Genomic DNA, 17,609 nt, shown 5'->3' with positions numbered 1-17,609 from the left:
AGACCTTCCATTATGGTTAATGCAGCTCTTCCAGGAGAATCTCCTTAACCCTTATAAGATGCATCTCAATATCTGTCTGTCACTATTCTTTTCCCATTTCTGTCTCCTTAGGACCAAGACCTGGACTGTATGTGATTGTACTTGTGATAACACCAGGCCTCATCAAGGGGCATGAAGATTATTCAGGACAAGAAGCTACATCATCTTGTCCCTTCTCAAAACCAGCTTTGCTTGCTTATTTATCTGTTTGTTTTCCACTATCTCTGGCTGTGGGAACTTCAGGTCCAGAAGAATAAATTCTGTAATAAAGGGGAGAGGTCTTCTGGTTAACCTACTCCAGGCCTTCTTATCTTGCCAGGCCAACGTTTTTCTTTCCTTTCACGTTTTCGTGTTTTGCTGTTGTTGAGCCTGCTGATCTAACTGACTTACTCTGTAGGAGATGAAAGAATCGGAGGGTAACATGTGCTGGACACAGTGTATATGTCTTATTAATGTGTCTTCCATTGCCATTTTTCCCTCCTTGCAGTTGCAGTCCTGTTGCTAAATGTTATGTCAGGCTCTAGAATGGGGAAGAGGTCTAAGATGATCTTCCTTCTCCCTTCCCTTGCTTCATATCAATTCTGTTTTCCCTGTTCTGTCTTATGTAGTGCTGAAAGCAGGGGTGTTACAATTAATATTGAGTATGCCAGTCTTTGAAGGGACATTGGAGGCTTCAAGATAATGTCTTCAAAGCCATCTTCAATTCATACTCTGTCCCATTTTCTTGGCTCCAGGCAGGCAGCCTGGGAGGTAGAGAAGATGAGGGAGAACATTCTGTCTTCACTAGACTACTCTTTCTGCTTATTCTCTCTGTTTAACCTTGTTGTTGTTTTGCAGGGGCAGGAGGAGTGCAAGGGGGTGTTATTAATCATAACACCAGGTCCCAGACATCAGCTCTGGATGGAGCCACCACAACGAGCACCAGCACCACCACTGCAGCGGCAGGAGGTTCTGAAGTCACTGCTGCTCCAGGGACCCTCAGTCAGGGCAAATCGGTGGTTATCAGCACCATGGCAACTGCCTTGTCCACCAGGAATGGCAAGATTGGGACCACAACAGTGCAAACTTTGAATGGGAGTAATGTGGTGATGAACTCTCACCATACAGGAAGTGCTGCTTTCTCTGGGACTCCTGTGACTGCTAACCCTGCTTCTGCACCTGCTGTGGCCCCTCTTGTTAACAATGGACCTGGATCTGTGGGGAAAGGAAGTACTGTTAATGCTGTTTTGCCATCAGCTTCCAACACTGTCATCCAGACTTCTTTCCTTAATACTGCTGTGTCCTCTGCATCTTCCTCCTCACCCACAGTTATCTCCTCGCAGCCACCACCAAGCATTGGAACTGGGGCTCCTACGGTGACGCTTGTGAGGCCACCGATTCACACAGCAGGACCCACAGTAGCTGCAGCTGGTGCAGCCACTCAAAATGGGAGCAATACTGTGATCAATTCAACCATCAGTGTGGGGAGTTTTCCTGCTGTTGCTACAGCCACTGTGGGATCTGGAGTTTCCCTCCAGACATCACTTGTGAACAGCCAGTCTGGCTCCACTGTGCCAGCAGCTCCCACCGCACAGGTCATCAAATCTGAGTCTCCTAAAACTATAGTCCAGGCAGTATCCCAGCAGCAGACGCTGGCTACTGGTGGCCAGCCTAGTACTACAGGGGGTAATATGATTATTGGGCAAACTATGCAAGCTGGGCTCTCCAATGTTGCTCCCAATCCTGGTGGGATACCTCCTGCAGCTCCGGGCACCCCTACAGGAATGGCTAAAGGCACTGCCAATACAGTGGCACAAACTCTGCCACGGACTCCAACAGCAACTACAAGTGGAATCAGAGCAACTTTGACTCCTACAGTTTTAGCACCTCGTTTGCCTCAGCCACCTCAGAACCCAACTAACATTCAGAATTTTCAGTTGCCACCAGGTAAGAGGATTGAGGGGCGTTGTTTTGGAAGTGTGTTCCTGGCAGGGAAGGAAGGATCCATGTATGATTTCTTGCTGTTTGATGGTGAATTGTGGAAAAGACCTCGGATTTAACAATAAGAATAGTCTGGTTTTGAGCAGTAGCCTAGTAGCATTCTGCTACTTAGTGTATCATTTTGGGTGACCAAAAAGTCTTTTCAGTGGTAACAATTTGAAAATCATTCTGCCTGGTGTCATTGTTAAGCTGTGAGTGCAGATGAAGCTGCAAACTGCCAAAGCCTGACAATGGAATATTGTCAAATCAACACTGCTATTGCGTTTTTACGTAAGGCATTGTGACGTTGCAGGGGGGTTTGTCAGTAGTTCGTGTAACCTTCCCATGCTGTTCGGTTCCCTCTCTGTCCCTGCATGCCCCCAGTACCACAGAGTGCTGCTGAATAGAGAAGCAGCAGATACAGCACGAGGAAACTACCTTCTTTTGCTTTAAATACCTTCAAGGTCTGACTTAAAAATTCACAGATATGAAGCTTATGATCAACGTTTTAGTCACTGGAGCTCTGATACAAAAGGCAGTCTTCCTATGTCCTTACCTCACCCTGTTGTGTCTGGGGTTGCAGCTTTTGTAGTAGCTAGTTCTCATGCTTAGTGCTGAGCATCTCTGGACAAGAAATCTAGTCCTGAGCTCAGTGGGTGAGTAAAAAGCAGGATGAGAAGCATTTCTTTTCTAAGAGCTGTTCTGTCCCTGTATAAATATCCTAGATTTGAAGGTTTAAGGTTATAAATTTGCTGTTATTTTTAACCATGCTTGTACTTGTATCCACTTTCATTTTTAACTGAAAATACTTGTGTGAACCTACACATAGTTTCCTATCTTTTTAATAGCATAGAATAATAGCTGTACTGATACTGTTCACTGTTTTCAGGGCAGTGTACAGAGAGCACCTAAGTGTATTTTGCTGCTAGTACTGAGTGAGATCAGTGATGGTTGTGTATCATCTGTTTCAGCTGGTCTTAGTGAGAATACATCTGTTGAAACTCCCAACCAGCCTTAAAGCACCTGTCACCTATGGCAGACAAGGAACTGCACTGTGTCACCACACACCATCTCCTTGTGTGATGCACTATCTATGGGAGATGATGCCATGTGGTTTGATGCAGCCTGTCAGGCATCCTGTGTATCAAAGTTCTAGCTGGCATAAATATTCCTCAGTGGTTTGCTTTTTTTTGTATGGAAGATTATTCCCTGTATGAGTAATTTGAATGACAGGTGTTGCTAATCTGAAAAACAGCAGTAAACCTCAGACTGTGAATCCCAATGATTAGTTTGGAGCTACTAAACTGATAGGCTGGAAAAACCTTACATATTTATTTATTGCCATAGAGTATCAAAGGATTTTTCAGGCTTGCAGTCTATTGCCATGTGTACCTACATGTTCACTAATACTGCATTATAGACCTGATTATGGGCAAAATGCCACTGCTGAGTCCAGTGGGACCTTTTTTCCAGGTAGCTGATGTTTTCAAACTGCCATAGCATGCTGAAATGTGTTACTCTTAGCAGCAGTGTTGCCAGTCCTTAAGCATAATTGGGCCATAAATTGCTCCTTTGGAGGTCTTGATAGATCAAAGCAAAACAATATAGGTTCTAACCACTTGAGGTTTTTTATTAAGCACTTTTCTTGTCTGTCTTACGCTTTAAAACATGTTTATAACTTCAAAAGAGTAGCATGACTCTCTAAATGATCAAGTATACATGAGTGAATACATAGAAATTGAGTTCTTGCATGATAAGGCAGACTTAATATTGCAAAGGTCTTTTGTTTAGTGGAATAGATTATTAAACTTTGGTTTATGTTTTCATACTGTGCAAAAGTAGCCAACTTGACTCTGTTTTGCATAAAGCATTTCTTACGGAATACTGAAAAGCATTGAGTTCTTACAAAAATCTCAGAGATGCAAGGGCTGAGCACCTCTGAAAGTGCAGCCAAGTGCATCTGCTTTAATCCTTGGTAGAGTGCATCTGCATCCATAGTGAGAGGAGAATAGGTGACTGCTTTTGAAGTTGTATTTCAAATTACAGTGTCACAGGCTGGACTTTTAAAGGCAGTTTGGTAGCGTGAAGCTGCAACTGCAGTGCTTGTGTGCTCTGCGTGTACCGCAGGCATCAAACCTACAGTCATAAGTTTGTTTTAAAAAGTTCAGAGTGTGTGCTGATAAGAGTTTGCAAAACATGGTGCTCAAAATAGCTTGAGCTCATACACTGCACGTGTCACTTTTTACACCAAGATTTACAAACACTTGGCAAGGAAATTCTTGGTGGAAGGTTTGACCAATAGGCAGCATACATTCCATAGTTATTTTCTTACCCTGAATTACTGCTTCGAGCTCTCCAAAATAGTTACAGTTTCACATGTATGGAAAGCAGGATATAAAATGTCAGTGTTATTAACCTGGGACTTCAAAATTGGAAACCTTGAACGGTTTCAGATGTTCTCTTAAAAAGAGCATGTGGAAAATAAGCTCAATCAATGCTCTTTAAAATATATTACTTTTAGAATTATGCTTTGTATTGCATCAAGGCTGTTGTGCAACAAACATGGGCTGACCAAATTAGAGGTGTTTGAAGAGCTAATGGGCCCTTGTTGTTTTGACCTTACTGGATTCTGGTATATTGCTTCTCAAAGAGATGGGACTACTCAGAGTATCTGCCCAGTAATAATTGTTTCCCTCAACTGACATCTTTAAGGATGAGGACTGCTGTGCTTAGTTTTTTGTTCAGGAGTCCATGTTTGGAACTTTGTGGTCCAATTGCACAGATCCATGTAGTGAAGGTCCAAAATATCTGAGCAGATATAAAAATATTCAGGTGATTTTTCTAGGGGGCATGAGCACAAGTTTCCCTTTATACAGGGCTGCTGTAAAGGTGCAACATCTTTGTGACTGAAAAGAAACTGTATGGAGTTCTTTGTTTCTGAGTACTTCAAGAAATAAGGTGAATTGTGTTGTATACAATAATGTGATAAGAGGTAGGAAAACTGGTGAATTTGTTAAAGCATTAAGTCAGTGTTTTGCTATTACAGATGCTGATAAAAGCCTGCAGAAAAATTGTTGCTGAGATTGTGTCCCGAGATTAGTCTTTTGCCATGTAGGAGTTGATTAAGCATTTAGAGGTCATTGTTGACACATGGTAGAATCATCTTGTAAAATGACAAAACTTGTGTACTTTAAAAACACTGCTCCAAGTACTGTCTTCTCCAGCAATGCTGTAATTTCAAAACCAATGCCTGTGCATTCTTTAGCAGTATTGTCAGCTTGAGGGTTCAAAGTTTTGGTTTCTGTTTTTTTGCAGATGCTTTGTTGTTACTCTCTCCTGATTTATGCTTATGTACCAGCATCTCATACTAAGTGTTTCAGGTGCCTGTTTAAAGAAAGGAGGAGGTTGGAGAGAGTGCTGTAGGTACACGGTAAGGACAAGATAGAGTTGGTACATCTGGACAGTTTTCTCTGCTAGTTTAGTTGAAACTGAAATCTAGAAACCTTTCCTTTTTCCTGTATCTCTCCTCCTTTTTTAACCTGCTGAGTGAATGTTAGTACTTAAGAAAATTCGTTAGCTTGATCCTAAAGATTAACGTTTTTTTCCTGAATAAACAAGATCCTATGACACTCAGTTGGACTTGAAGACAGGAGCTAGGAGGATAGGTTGTCTTTTTGTGATTATTTTTATGTCTGCACTCATGATCAGTATTCCTACTAGCAGGAATGCAGCTGTAGTAGAACTGCTAGCAAAGATTTGCTATACTTTGTTTTAAATAATGATAATAAATCTTTGTTATTACTTCCATCTAACTCAGTTGAACCTGCCAGTGGCTGATGACAGGGGATGAGACTAGGTCTCAAGTTGTGCCAGGAGAGGTTTGGGTTTGATATTAGGAAAATTTTCTTTCCCAAAAGGGTTGTCAAGCCCTGGAACTGTCTGCCTGGGGGAGTGGTGAAGTCCCCATCCCTGCAGGTATTTAAAACATGTAGATGTGCTGTGGAGGGACACAGTTTAGTGGTGGATTTGGCAGTTAATGGTTGGACTTAATGATTGTGAAGGTCTTTTCCAACCTAAATGGTTATTTCATTCTGTTCTATAATTACTGAATCGTGAGAGTGTCTCACATGCCATTTCTGTGATGACTACATGATGGGCCCCTTCCTGACTTTAAACCAAGTGTTCCAGAATTCAGAACTGATACAAATGACCTCTCAACTGCAGTTGAAACTTACTGTTGGTTCTTTCTAGAAGGAAAGTCTTGGGAGGACACTGCTGCTGTACTCTGCAGACCTAGGAAGATATACCATATCTATTCAGACCTTCAAGGCTATCTTTAGGGCCTTAGAGGCTGGAAACTTCATGTTGTGTTAAGCAGAAGCTTAACTCTTATAGAAATCAGTGTTTTTTACCTTGTCCCTAAAAAAGGATTCTAACTTAGACCTTTGATTGTAGCAGCTTTGGGAAGGGGAAACCTACCTGAATGCATAATTTAAAGCATGAGTTCAGGTCCTTTAGACTTGAGCAGTCATAACCTTTTAGAGCTGGCATAGTTGAAAAATAGTTTCTGCAGGAGTAGTTCAGTTTCCTTCAGTAATGAGCTGGAGTGCTGGGCTGTCAGGCAGAAGAGAAGGGTGTCAGGCTGAGAAGAATCACACTATCTTTTAATCATAAACTAATTTGAGTTACCTTTCGTTTCCATACTACATGCAGCATTCTTTTGGTTTCTTTGTACTTGAAGCGTGTACCCTGGAAGTGCCTGAAGTAACCAGGAATATACCTAAATAAGGAAATCTACATACTTCATGATTTAAAGAAAAGTAGAAAGGAACAGAAGAAATAGTATGAAGTAGTGGAATGTACTTGTTTCTATTTCTCATTGACTAGCAAGCGAGTTCAAACATATCCTGATTATAGTTTCCCTGTATGTTGCATATGCTGCCAATATTATGCCTGTTAACTGTGTTGGCATGGCTCTATTTTGTTAAAAATAATGCCTGTAATGTACAATGTTAATAGGAGCTTCTTGTAGTACTTAGAGTATGCTTTACTCTCAAAGCATTTTACAAAACTTAATCCTTGCAGCATGCCCGTGTGGTTGGTAAATAAAGTAGTATGAACTCAGTTTTAGAGCTGGGGGAAAGAGCAAGTTGGAGAAGTTCTGACTTGCCCAAGGCCATGAGGGAATCAATATTTTGCCAAGACTGGAGCTCAGAAGTCCCATACTTGGCACATAAAGTTCTGTCTCTCTTTCTGAAAGATAACTGTGGATTCTTCTGAGGAGCCCTTCTGGGTGAGGGGTAGGTTTTATGTTCAGATCAGCAAAAGGAACATTTTGCTTTGTTTGAAATCTGCCACATCAGATCTACCATATGTCGCCAGACTGGGAGTTGTGTTTGTTCTTATTGCAACTTCCATAAGTGAGGAATCTTGCACGATTAGCTTTGAACCCAAAGAACGTGAGACACTCAGAGCTGTGTAACAGAACTTGTGTGGTGGGGTGTGTGTTTGTTTTGGTGTTTTGGGGTGGGGGTTTTTTTTTGGTTAAAGTGATTGTCGTGAGGTGTTTTGCATATCTGATAAGTATCCCTTGAGGTGATGGGATCTAATGGGGATTTGGTTAAGCTATGAAAGCTGATAACTTTTCATATTATTCAGTTCTGTTGTGGAAAACACTGTGGTTCTCAGCAGCCTTTGGAAGTGCATGTACAGAGTTGCTTCATGTGCTTGTCTGCACTTCAAATTGTGGTTTTTCTGGGGTTTTTGGGTATCACTGGGCTTAGGATCAAGGTTGTTGGTCAATGACCAGGAGTGAGTGACTTATTTCTTTTGAGCCATTTTTCACTCTGCTACTCTGGGAGTTACTTGATGTTTCTGTATTCAGTGAGCTAAACAAATTTTCCCTCTCTGACTATATGTGGGTTACTTCTAATATGCAACGTCTTGGTTTGAGGACCACAAACTTGGATGCTGCCCAGGACTTGAATCACTTCATAACATAGGATGCTGCTGCAGTGTTAGCAGTCTGAGGTGGAAGAGCAACAGTTTTGGGCACTGATACGACACAAATGAGTAGGTATCACAAACTCTCCTCAAATGAAGTGTTTCAGTGTATAAAAAGTCTTATTACTGTTTGTCTTTGCTCTTTGGGGAAATGGCATGTAAATAGAATCCTAAAAAATGTATGAAGTAGTTCAGGAATGCATTTGAAAAGGCTGATACTAGCCTTGCCTGGGTTTTAGCAAAGGGAAGATACCTGCTTGTGGAAAGGTTGCTTTCTGTTCTCAAAAACTGTGTGATCAACCACTGAGCGTCAGCTTAGTAGGAACTGGATGTAGAAGTCGCTTAAGGACATAGAATCATAGAATCAGTGAGGTTGGAAGAGACATGTTACATGTTTTTTCTTACTATGTGCAATTTTTGTCACAAATACCTGAAATTGGCATTTTTACTTGAAAAAGACTAACTTTTGACAGGGTTGTTCTGTGTTGAAACTCTGAATGTTTAACTCCGTTTATCTGACTGAATCTATTCCTGCAGTGTGATGCCATTGCTTCATGTTAAAAAGAATGCTTTTGCCAGCTAGAAGTCAGTAAGTGTTAGCATGTTTAATTTGTTACTCATACTGTCTTTTGTGAAAGAAGATTTGAAGAGGTAGTGGTGTGAAAAAAAATACTTTTTCCCCCAGCTGAAGGCAATAATAGAAAAAGAATTTTTAATTGTACTTTGTAGAGAGGTTATTTCAGTTGTGTTACAAGCTGTAAAGCTGTATGCAAAGGAAAGCCAAACTCCAGAGACAGTCTGTGGCACTCCCAAGTTACAAAGGGCTTTTTCTGTGCACAGCCACAGGGATGTTCCTGTGTACAAATAGTTGTGTGATCTGTGAATGTTGCCGAAGTTTCCCTGGTGCACTTCTGGGACTGAAGCCTCAGTGCATCTCTGTCCCTTTGACAGGCTGCACAGAGTTGTCTTACAGAAATGGTGGCCGTGGAGATATTTAAGCTTTGGGTTTGTGGTGTTGTTAATTCATTAGATTTTATACTAATGAAGGTCTTGCCTGAATGCAAGTTTATACTGACACAATTTCTTGAAGGTTGTAAAACCTTTCTTGTCAGGATACAGTTTTTGCTCTATCAGCCCTCTTGCATACTGCTTCCTAATAAGACAAGGAAAATAATTTATACAATAAGCATCTTATGCAAAGATGCAGTTGTGTCCACACTGGAGATGGCACCATGAAATTATTGGGGCAAAATGATCCAATTTCCAGCTCAAATACTGAGAGAGGTGTAAAAACCGGTGCACAGACCAGGCTGTAACTACACAGGTATAAGGACTGTATGATCACTGCTACTTCAGAGTAGATGAGATTTTATTCTCATTGAGACTGTGGACACAGGAATAGAGCAAACTGGGGGTTTTTAACCTTTTTAGGACGGTTTTACCTCAGCTTAATTTGGAATTTCTTACCCCTGTTCTATTCTGTGGTAATTTCTTTCCAGAAATGCTGGTTATCTTTTGGAGGTCAAGATGTTTCAAGGAACTAAGTTTTTACCATGAAGCCTCCTGTCTCAGTAATTTTCTTCTGGTGTCATTAATGTAATACTTAAGGCCTCAGCAACAGTTATTTCAGATTATATTATTTATAGATTTAAGGGTTTGTATAATATAGAATATTTCTTGGTGAGAACAAAACCTTAATTATCATCACTGTATACTGGTATAGATTATCAATAATCGAGAAAGGTGATAATTACAGGGAATGGATACCACTGTGCCCTGTTCACGCAAGTGAGATCTGTACAGGCAGAGTGCAGCACCTCAGTAGGTATTGTACAAATGTAGATCATCTTTGGCTCTGTGACCATTGTCAGGCTAGAAATAACATTCAAAAAGATGAGTTTCTGTACTTGTATTACCAGTCATCAGAAAGTTACACGCTGAACATAAAAGACTGGTTCTCAGCGAAGTGCAGAAATAGGTTATAAATCCTTTTACCCAGGGACAGTTCTTTTACTGTCTGTTTGTACAGGATTTAGTGCAATGTTCAACTCAGTTGCCAAGCTCTTTTTGTGGGATTTGGAATAATATAGTGATAAAAAATGAGCAACTTTTTGTCAGTGCAGGGCTCTGTTTATAAATGGGAAGGATACATGGAACATGATGTATCTTTTAATTGTGATGCCTTTTTTTTCCCCTTAAAATGCATTACTAAGATCCTTTTTATAATTTTTTCCCCCCATAAGGTACCAAGACAACTAGTAACATAAAACTCATATTACTTTACACAGCTAGTGTGACTGTTCTAAGATGTGTATTGAATCAAGTAAGTCTCTGTAGTAAAACTGGTCTAACTTACCAGCATAACTTGATTAATACATACTTCTCAGAGTAGCTGAACTGTTAAAAACTATCGCTGTACTTTTGTACTAGATAAAGCTGGGTAGACTCTTTACAGACAAACAGATCAAACAGAAGAATGTGTGCTCTAGATATTGGACTATAAACAAAAACTATGTAATGAGTTGTGGTGCCATGCTTTAGTCTTTCTAAGATTCTTCGAGGGGGCAGCAAGGCTATAGTTGGCTGTCTCTATGCTTTCCTTCCGTTTAGTAATCAAATATTTCTGTAAGGGAGGGTTAGATTTAGTGCCTTTCTCAGAATGTAATAACATCAGGTGCATCCAGCAGAGGTGGTGGTGTGGCAGGTGGGACCAGTTGTACTCAGATGAGTCAGAAGTACCAGCTCCAAGGAGCAGCACTGAGGAATTGCAGCACCTCTGGCAACAGTCAGCGAAGAAGACCAGAAGAGCGTTGGCTGAGGAATCAGTATTAGGAGGTGGTCGGAAGAAAGTCTGGAGTAGGATGGCTGAGAGTGGCTAAACTCTGGAGAAGTTTATGGGAATGTGTGAGGAGTGGTTAGTTTTCAATACACGTGTGTGCAGTCAGGTTTAAGGGTGGACTGGAAGATAAGTGTTCACACCATGAACTTCATCCTTTTGCTTTTGTTCTTCTTTCCGCCCCCCGCCCAGTGTATCACTTGGTTTTCTTTCCTTCCCTCTCCTCCATGGGGGAGGGGAGAGAAGGCGCTAATTATTTGTAAGTGTTAGTCATACCCAGTCATTAAGCTTAGTCATTACTCAGGACTGTGCATTTGATGGTTGGTAAAAATCAAAATAAGACTTGATTTTTGTTAAAACTCTTTCTGAATTCAGGCTTACAGGTGTGAAAATGCTTTCATTTCTGTGTTCAGACTACCTGAAAAAGCAGTTCCATTTAGTAAATGTTGCTGTCAGCCAAGTGATGCGCAATGTCATGTCCACACTGATAGTTTGTGTTTGAACTCAGAGGCATAGTGTTTGGCTTACCCTCAAAGCAGAGTAAGTTCTCTTTCAGCAATGAGAGTCACAAACTTGCAGGCTGTGTCTGCAGAGGAGGATTTGAAGGGAATGTTTGCACTGAGGCTGTTCTGGGCAGCTGTTAGCCAGTGGAATTGTCTAATGTTGGGACTCTACAGCTCTTGGTGAAAAGGTGGCATCATCAAAGGATTTCTGGTCACTGGTAAAATTACAGAGTGTATACCTAGAGCAGGGTATTCACTGTGGGGACAAATTAAAGAGATGTATTTACTGTGTGTATTCAGGTACTTGGCTGGTTTAGGATGTTGCTTCTTAAAGGAGGGTAACATGGGTTTAATGTGTTACTCTTCAGTATTTTTGTGCAGGCTGTGATCCATGCAGTGTGGTACATTCCCATTTCATCAAGTGCTTGAAGAGCACAATTGCTGATATGCCTTGGTATAGACAAACTGCCAGAAATGAAGACAAGCAGAGTTTTAAAATCTCCTATTTAGAGTATCAGATCAAAAGAATTAGTGACGTTTCACCTGTGTCTTCCTTTCTCAAAACCAAATCCGACTTTGGTGAAACAGCATCTTTGATGTAAGTGCACCAAAATTAATGGCAGAGCTAAATCTGAATCACTTGGAGATCAATAATTAAAGTAATTGGTTTAGCTCTTGATAGTGTTTTTCTTAGTCCTTTCTCATCAGACTAAAGACAGATTTGTGTGATGACTGGGTTGCAGTTTGACAGAGTGCTCTGGTATTTTGGCTTTGTATGCTTGACTAGTAAGGAATGTTAACATGCTTTCAAAGAAGATAGCTTTCTAGAAAAGCTAAAATAGTTTCACATCACACTGTTGTGGAAGTGTTCGTCAGTTGTTGCTATATAAAATGACATATTTCCCAGAACACTTGTTACACATCCTCTTCAGCTGAGCAGGTAAGATTGCCGCCCCCCCACACCCACCCTGGGGTCACTTTTAAACACAGTGGCTTTTTGGCACTCCAACATGACGTTATTCCCTTAATAGTGTTCTGAAAAGGCTTGTGAATCAATAGGTTACAAATGATTCACTTCTCTTTTTAGACAGAGTTCTGCAGTTTACCATGCAAGAATTCAGTTTCAAAAGTAAGCAGAAGCTTTTACTATGAAGTTAATCTCTTCTGACTCTTTAGTAGGAAGATCCAAAAGCAATTTTTCATCATGTGAACTTGTGTCCTTGATTGTACAAGATACATTTTCTGTGCACTGCAGTCAGGATTCGTGATGATTTTTAGAATGTCTTTTGTCTCTGTTGGCAATAATTGTAACTCAGCTATTCAACAATTAGTGTTTCATAGACCATAACTGTTAGTTATGATCTCTGTGTGTGCAGATTGGGCATGTGGGGAGGGTGGTGATAGGCAAATGGAGTGCTGTAGTAAACTATTGCTGTCCTAAAATTTATAGTCATTGTATCTGGGGAAAATGTGATTTTATTTATGTGACATGAGTTGAAAAGTGAAAGGACTGATGTGCTTTTGTAACTCTGTACTAAGTTCTTGTCCAGAACTCTGTTCCATCCCAGTTTTTTCTGTGGTGTAAAGTTTAGAGCCTGTCAAGTGGTTTGTGTCAAAGATGCTCTGAAGCAACAGCTGACAGTCATGTTTTTCATTGCAAGCTGTAGCTCACCTGAGGCACAGCAGGTGCTGAACATTTAACAGGCAGCTTTAAGATGTTAGACATAGTGTGCACAAGGTGCTCTCCATATAAGCATTAGCAAAACTTCAGCACTCATTGCTTTAGAGTGCCCACTACTGATACAGGAGGTGAGGGGATCTGGTACAGTATCTCAGGTTGCTTCAGCGTGTTGGACAGCTCTGTCACTGCCTGGCTGGTTTAAGGCCTGTAGTCCTGCAACTCAGCAGGGGATGTGTCTGTGACTAACTCATATTTGTACAGGCTGACCTCATCTGTGCCAGTGCAGTGCAAGCACTCCTGGAGCAGGTGAAATCACAGTTGTGGGTTCATCTTCAGCTGGCTGGTTAGCAGGAGCTGAAACCTGCACTCTGTAGACCTCTCTGTAAGCACTTTGGCTTAAAACAGCTTTACAGAAGTCACAAACCAACCACACTTGTTGAGAATCCAGAGGCTGGATCACTGTTAGTGTCAAGGGCTTTGGCAAGAAAGTTGAAGTAAAAGGTTTTGGCTTTTCTTCTGGATTTGTTGTGCAGTACAAATCACCTGAGGTTCTGAGCACTAAACTGAGATAGTGCATCTACTGTGATGGTGCATATGGCTTATAAGGTACAAAATAATGTGTGTTCAGTAATGCCTAATTGATAGCTGTGTGGCCATTTAAAGTTCTGTGCTATTCGTCTTGACTTGTAACCATTGTTTTTCATGAGTTGGTGTACAGATTGTCCCTCATGAGTTGATACACATCTGATGGTTTACTATAGAAGCTCTTCTTTGACATACATAATTCTAAACTTGCTAGAAGTTGTCTTAGTATTGGAGAAGATTCATAGAATAATAAGATGGTTTGGGTTGAAAGGGAGATTAAAGATTATGTAGTTCCAACCCCCTGCCATGGGCAGGGAGGCCTCCTGCTAGACAGGTTGCTCAAGGCCCCATCCAGCTTGGTTTTGAACACTTCTAGGCTTGGAGCCCCCACAACCTCTTTGGGCAACCTGTTCCAGTGCCTCAGCACCCTCATGGGGAAGAATTTCTTCCTAATGTTTAATCTAAGTCCAGTTTATTCCAGTTTGAAGTTATTGCTCCTTGTCCTGACGATGTCACTACCAGGTTATCATTTCCTTTGGTGCAATAACAGACCCTATCACCCAGTTCACTTCTGCTGATGGTTCTTCCTGGTATAGACAGTGATCTTTTTCTCCAGCTGTCTTCAATATTCTTCTAGCTTTTTTTATTGGGAAGATCTTAGAAACATTGTACTTCTGTAAAGGTTTCATCATTCCAGGATCTCAGTATAGCCTGATCCCATCATCTACGGAACGTTGACTCATCCCCTTTTGCTTTATATGGCTTTTGTGATCTTTATGAGATCAACTTGCAGAACCTTATGCGCCCTCGCTTCCCTTTTTGTTGCAACAGAATACCTACTGACAGCACAGAAGAGATACTATTATACAGCTTTCTTCTGGTAATACGGCACAGCCCACTTCTGATTACTGTCAAGGTTTTTTGTGGTGTCAAATGTTTGCAGCATCTTGCTACAAATGAGTATGTGCTTGAGAGCTTAAGATATAAACTGTTTGGACATTGCCATAACCTCTTAGTGAACTTCCCTAGCAGATCTAGTTGGGATTTGAAGGTTTGTGTTGGTGGACTTTATGATCAATACCCATCTTTTTCAGAGGTATTTGTTAGGGCTCTGATTTCCTACACCAGACCTCCAGTTATTCTTTCAGGCTTGGACATTCTTTCTGAATATCATCATGTGTGTTTATTGAAGGTGATGCTTTGCTGCCTAACAGTTTTCCCTGACCCTAACTGCTTTTACTCTGAAAGTAAAGTTAAATTACTTTTTTACTCTAAGAAGATAATTTCCTCAGGAGAGACACCAGAAGAGGGTATTCTCCATACAATGTGAAGATCATGCATCCATTCATTCGTCTGTCATGTCTCAGCTACTTAAAAAAAAGACCTTATTAAAAGCCTGAGTTCCTTAGTAATGGATCTGCATTGATCTGAATTAGACCATGAACTACATTGTAGGTAAAGAGCAAAATCTATAAGCTTGAGCCTTCTTTTATTCATTGTCTTCATCAGAGCTATATTGTCACTTGTGATCCTATGGGATACTTTCTAGGTTTTATATTTGCCAGATAAGCAAGAGCTTCATTATTTCATGCTGGTGGGCCCAGTGCCAAGCATGGGCATCCCTTTTTAATGATCCTCATGTTGGGTGCTTGCTGACGGTAGCTGAAGTCTTTCAGTATGTCACTTAGTATAGGAATTGAGTCTCTGAGAAATAGAGCATTTACTCTGAGAGAGACTGACAACTAGATAGGTTGCTGTTTGAGTGGCTACCTGCTAGGTGTGATTGTCAGAGGTGCCAATTTGCTGGACTCTGTATTTCCTCAGAACACTAATCTGAAGGCGCCTGCTGTATCTGCAGAAAGTTTTCACTCTCAGTGGCAAGGCCAGTTCCCATAAATGTTATTAATCTAGATTTACCCATGAAAACTGGTTAAAACAACCAGGAAACTGGTTTGGATGTAGAGATTCTCTAGCTAGAAAGCTGTATACCTCAGGAATTATGCAGATAGAGGGGCCTGCAAAGGCTACAGAGGTGGTGTGTTGGGTTGGTGTGGATTTTTTGTGTGTATGGGGTTTTTTTGTTGTTGTTTTGGGGCTTTTTCCCCCTTAGTCTTTGCTAAACCAAGTTGTGTTTCAAAGAAAGAAAGAAGAGCAATGCATTAGGAAAAAAGGCCTGGTTTATATTTTGTGTGTGATATGGCTTGGCCAAAGCTCTTAGCTTTTTATTGCATTGCCTGATTTTGCAAGTTTTATTAATCAAAACCCCTCCAAACAACAAACAAAACCCCCAAAGCACAGCACTTTGCAAATGAAGGTATTAATAGAAAAGGGAAAAAGCTGACACAGTGTAGAGTTGTGCACCTACATTGTATAATGAACTTTTCCATTCAAATGCTCTCAAAACCCAAAGAGACCCAAGAATGTCTCCACAACAAGGACACATGAGATGACCATTTTACTAGTCAGGAGCACCAGGTTTTTTTTTCCCCCATGAGGAACAATCCAAGTCAATTATTTTCATCCTTCATTTGGAGCCCTGATGAATTGTTTAATTCCAACTAAAATACGAGCCTCTTTCAGGATTCTTTTAAGCCTCTAACTTCTAACAAAAATGGTAATTAATTTTAATTTTAATTAGTTTTTTAATGAGGGACTTGGAAAGAATGCTTGAATGTTTGCATTTTTAATAGTGAATATGATTTTAGAGTACATGGAATCAGACTTTCTAGGAAAAGGAAGGCAGAGATATTTGAAATGGCCAAGTTCTGTAGTCACTCTTCTAATTGAGCTTTTCCAATCATCTTTATTAGCTGTTTGGTCTCAAATAACAAGCCATGCATTTGTGGAACAAAAACCTGGATGGTAAACTTGAAATAGAAAGATATTTTTCATCCTTAATATAAATATGTTGCTGAATTTAATTAGAGAACTGAGACACCTTGGTACAATTCTAGCTGTCTTCTGGTACCTGGGACTCATTTCTGATCTGCTTCATAGAGTGTTTGCACCCTGGTGCATTGGAGTTTGAAGTTATTATACTTATCTGTGTTTAAATATTTAAAATACAAGTTTTGCAACATGAGAGAAATGTTTTGCTTTGGCGTTTTTGTTTGTTTTCCTACACACATGGATGTTGTTTCCTCCTTTTTTCCACTGCAACAAATGAATCAGCAGAGAGGTGGTTAATGTATCTATGGAGAGAGGGGTTAATATGGACTTAATGCTGACTTTGTTTAGAATTGAGAAATAAATGGGACTTTCTTTTTAATTCTTAATCAAGTTAGCTCCAATGAGCCTTCTGAACTTCACTGTAAATCCACTTAATGCTAGCTTGGGTATAGTTCTGGGTTAGTGAGTTGCTTTTTTATCTAATTGAGTTGGAAAAGCATCTGTAGCTGGGTTGCATGGAGAGGAGCTGAGAGAGCAGTTCAGCTCTGTCTTCCTCTTTAAAGAATTCTCCACGAGGCTGGAAAAGTGTTGAGTGTTCAGTCAGAAGTGACTTATGTTCAGGCTGGTTTACTGGTGAATTTCTGCACAGAAATTGCAATGGAGAGGTTCATCACAATCTGAATTTTTACATTATTTCTTAAATCACCCGTACACTAATAAGATATAATTTAAGGCAGGTAAAATGTCTCATATCATCATACCATGATTAAAGTTCATGCAAGACTAGTCTGATGTTTGTAATTGTCTTTAATGCCTGTCTATAGCCCATTAAGTGTGCACAGCTATTTGTCTATCAGTGGTAGACCCTAACTTAAAGACATGTTAGAAACTGTACAAATTGAAAGTAACTACGTGTCAGATGAGTGCAGTCTGGAAGAACCAGTTAAATAGGGACAGATAGGAATGTAGCTCTGTGTGACTTTTTTATTCTAACTCAATACTTGAGGGGCAATTCAGACTTCCTGGAGTTAGAAATTTAACAGGATAGTGCTTACAGGCAGGGTTTGAATTACAAATGATTGTTTTGTCTGTCTGCTGCCAAAAATTAAACTTC

General features: G+C 40.5%; 1 protein-coding gene across 1 annotated transcript in view; it reads left to right on the top strand.

Annotated features, from left to right (window-relative positions):
• Positions 1-17,609, top strand: part of TAF4 (TATA-box binding protein associated factor 4) — a 40,190-nt gene that overhangs the window by 1,407 nt on the left and 21,174 nt on the right. Inside the window, exon 2 of the mRNA XM_068150050.1 lies at positions 877-1,965. Within this exon, the coding sequence (XP_068006151.1) occupies positions 877-1,965 (1,089 nt within the window). The remainder of the gene's footprint in view (positions 1-876; positions 1,966-17,609) is intronic.

The sequence above is a fragment of the Melanerpes formicivorus genome, unplaced genomic scaffold, assembly GCF_026170545.1.
Source record: "Melanerpes formicivorus ecotype bairdi unplaced genomic scaffold, bMelFor1.0.p_v2 SCAF_19, whole genome shotgun sequence".
NCBI lineage: Eukaryota > Metazoa > Chordata > Aves > Piciformes > Picidae > Melanerpes > Melanerpes formicivorus.
The sequence above is the reverse complement of the archived record's forward strand: the minus strand, read 5'-3'. Positions and strand labels throughout refer to the sequence as shown.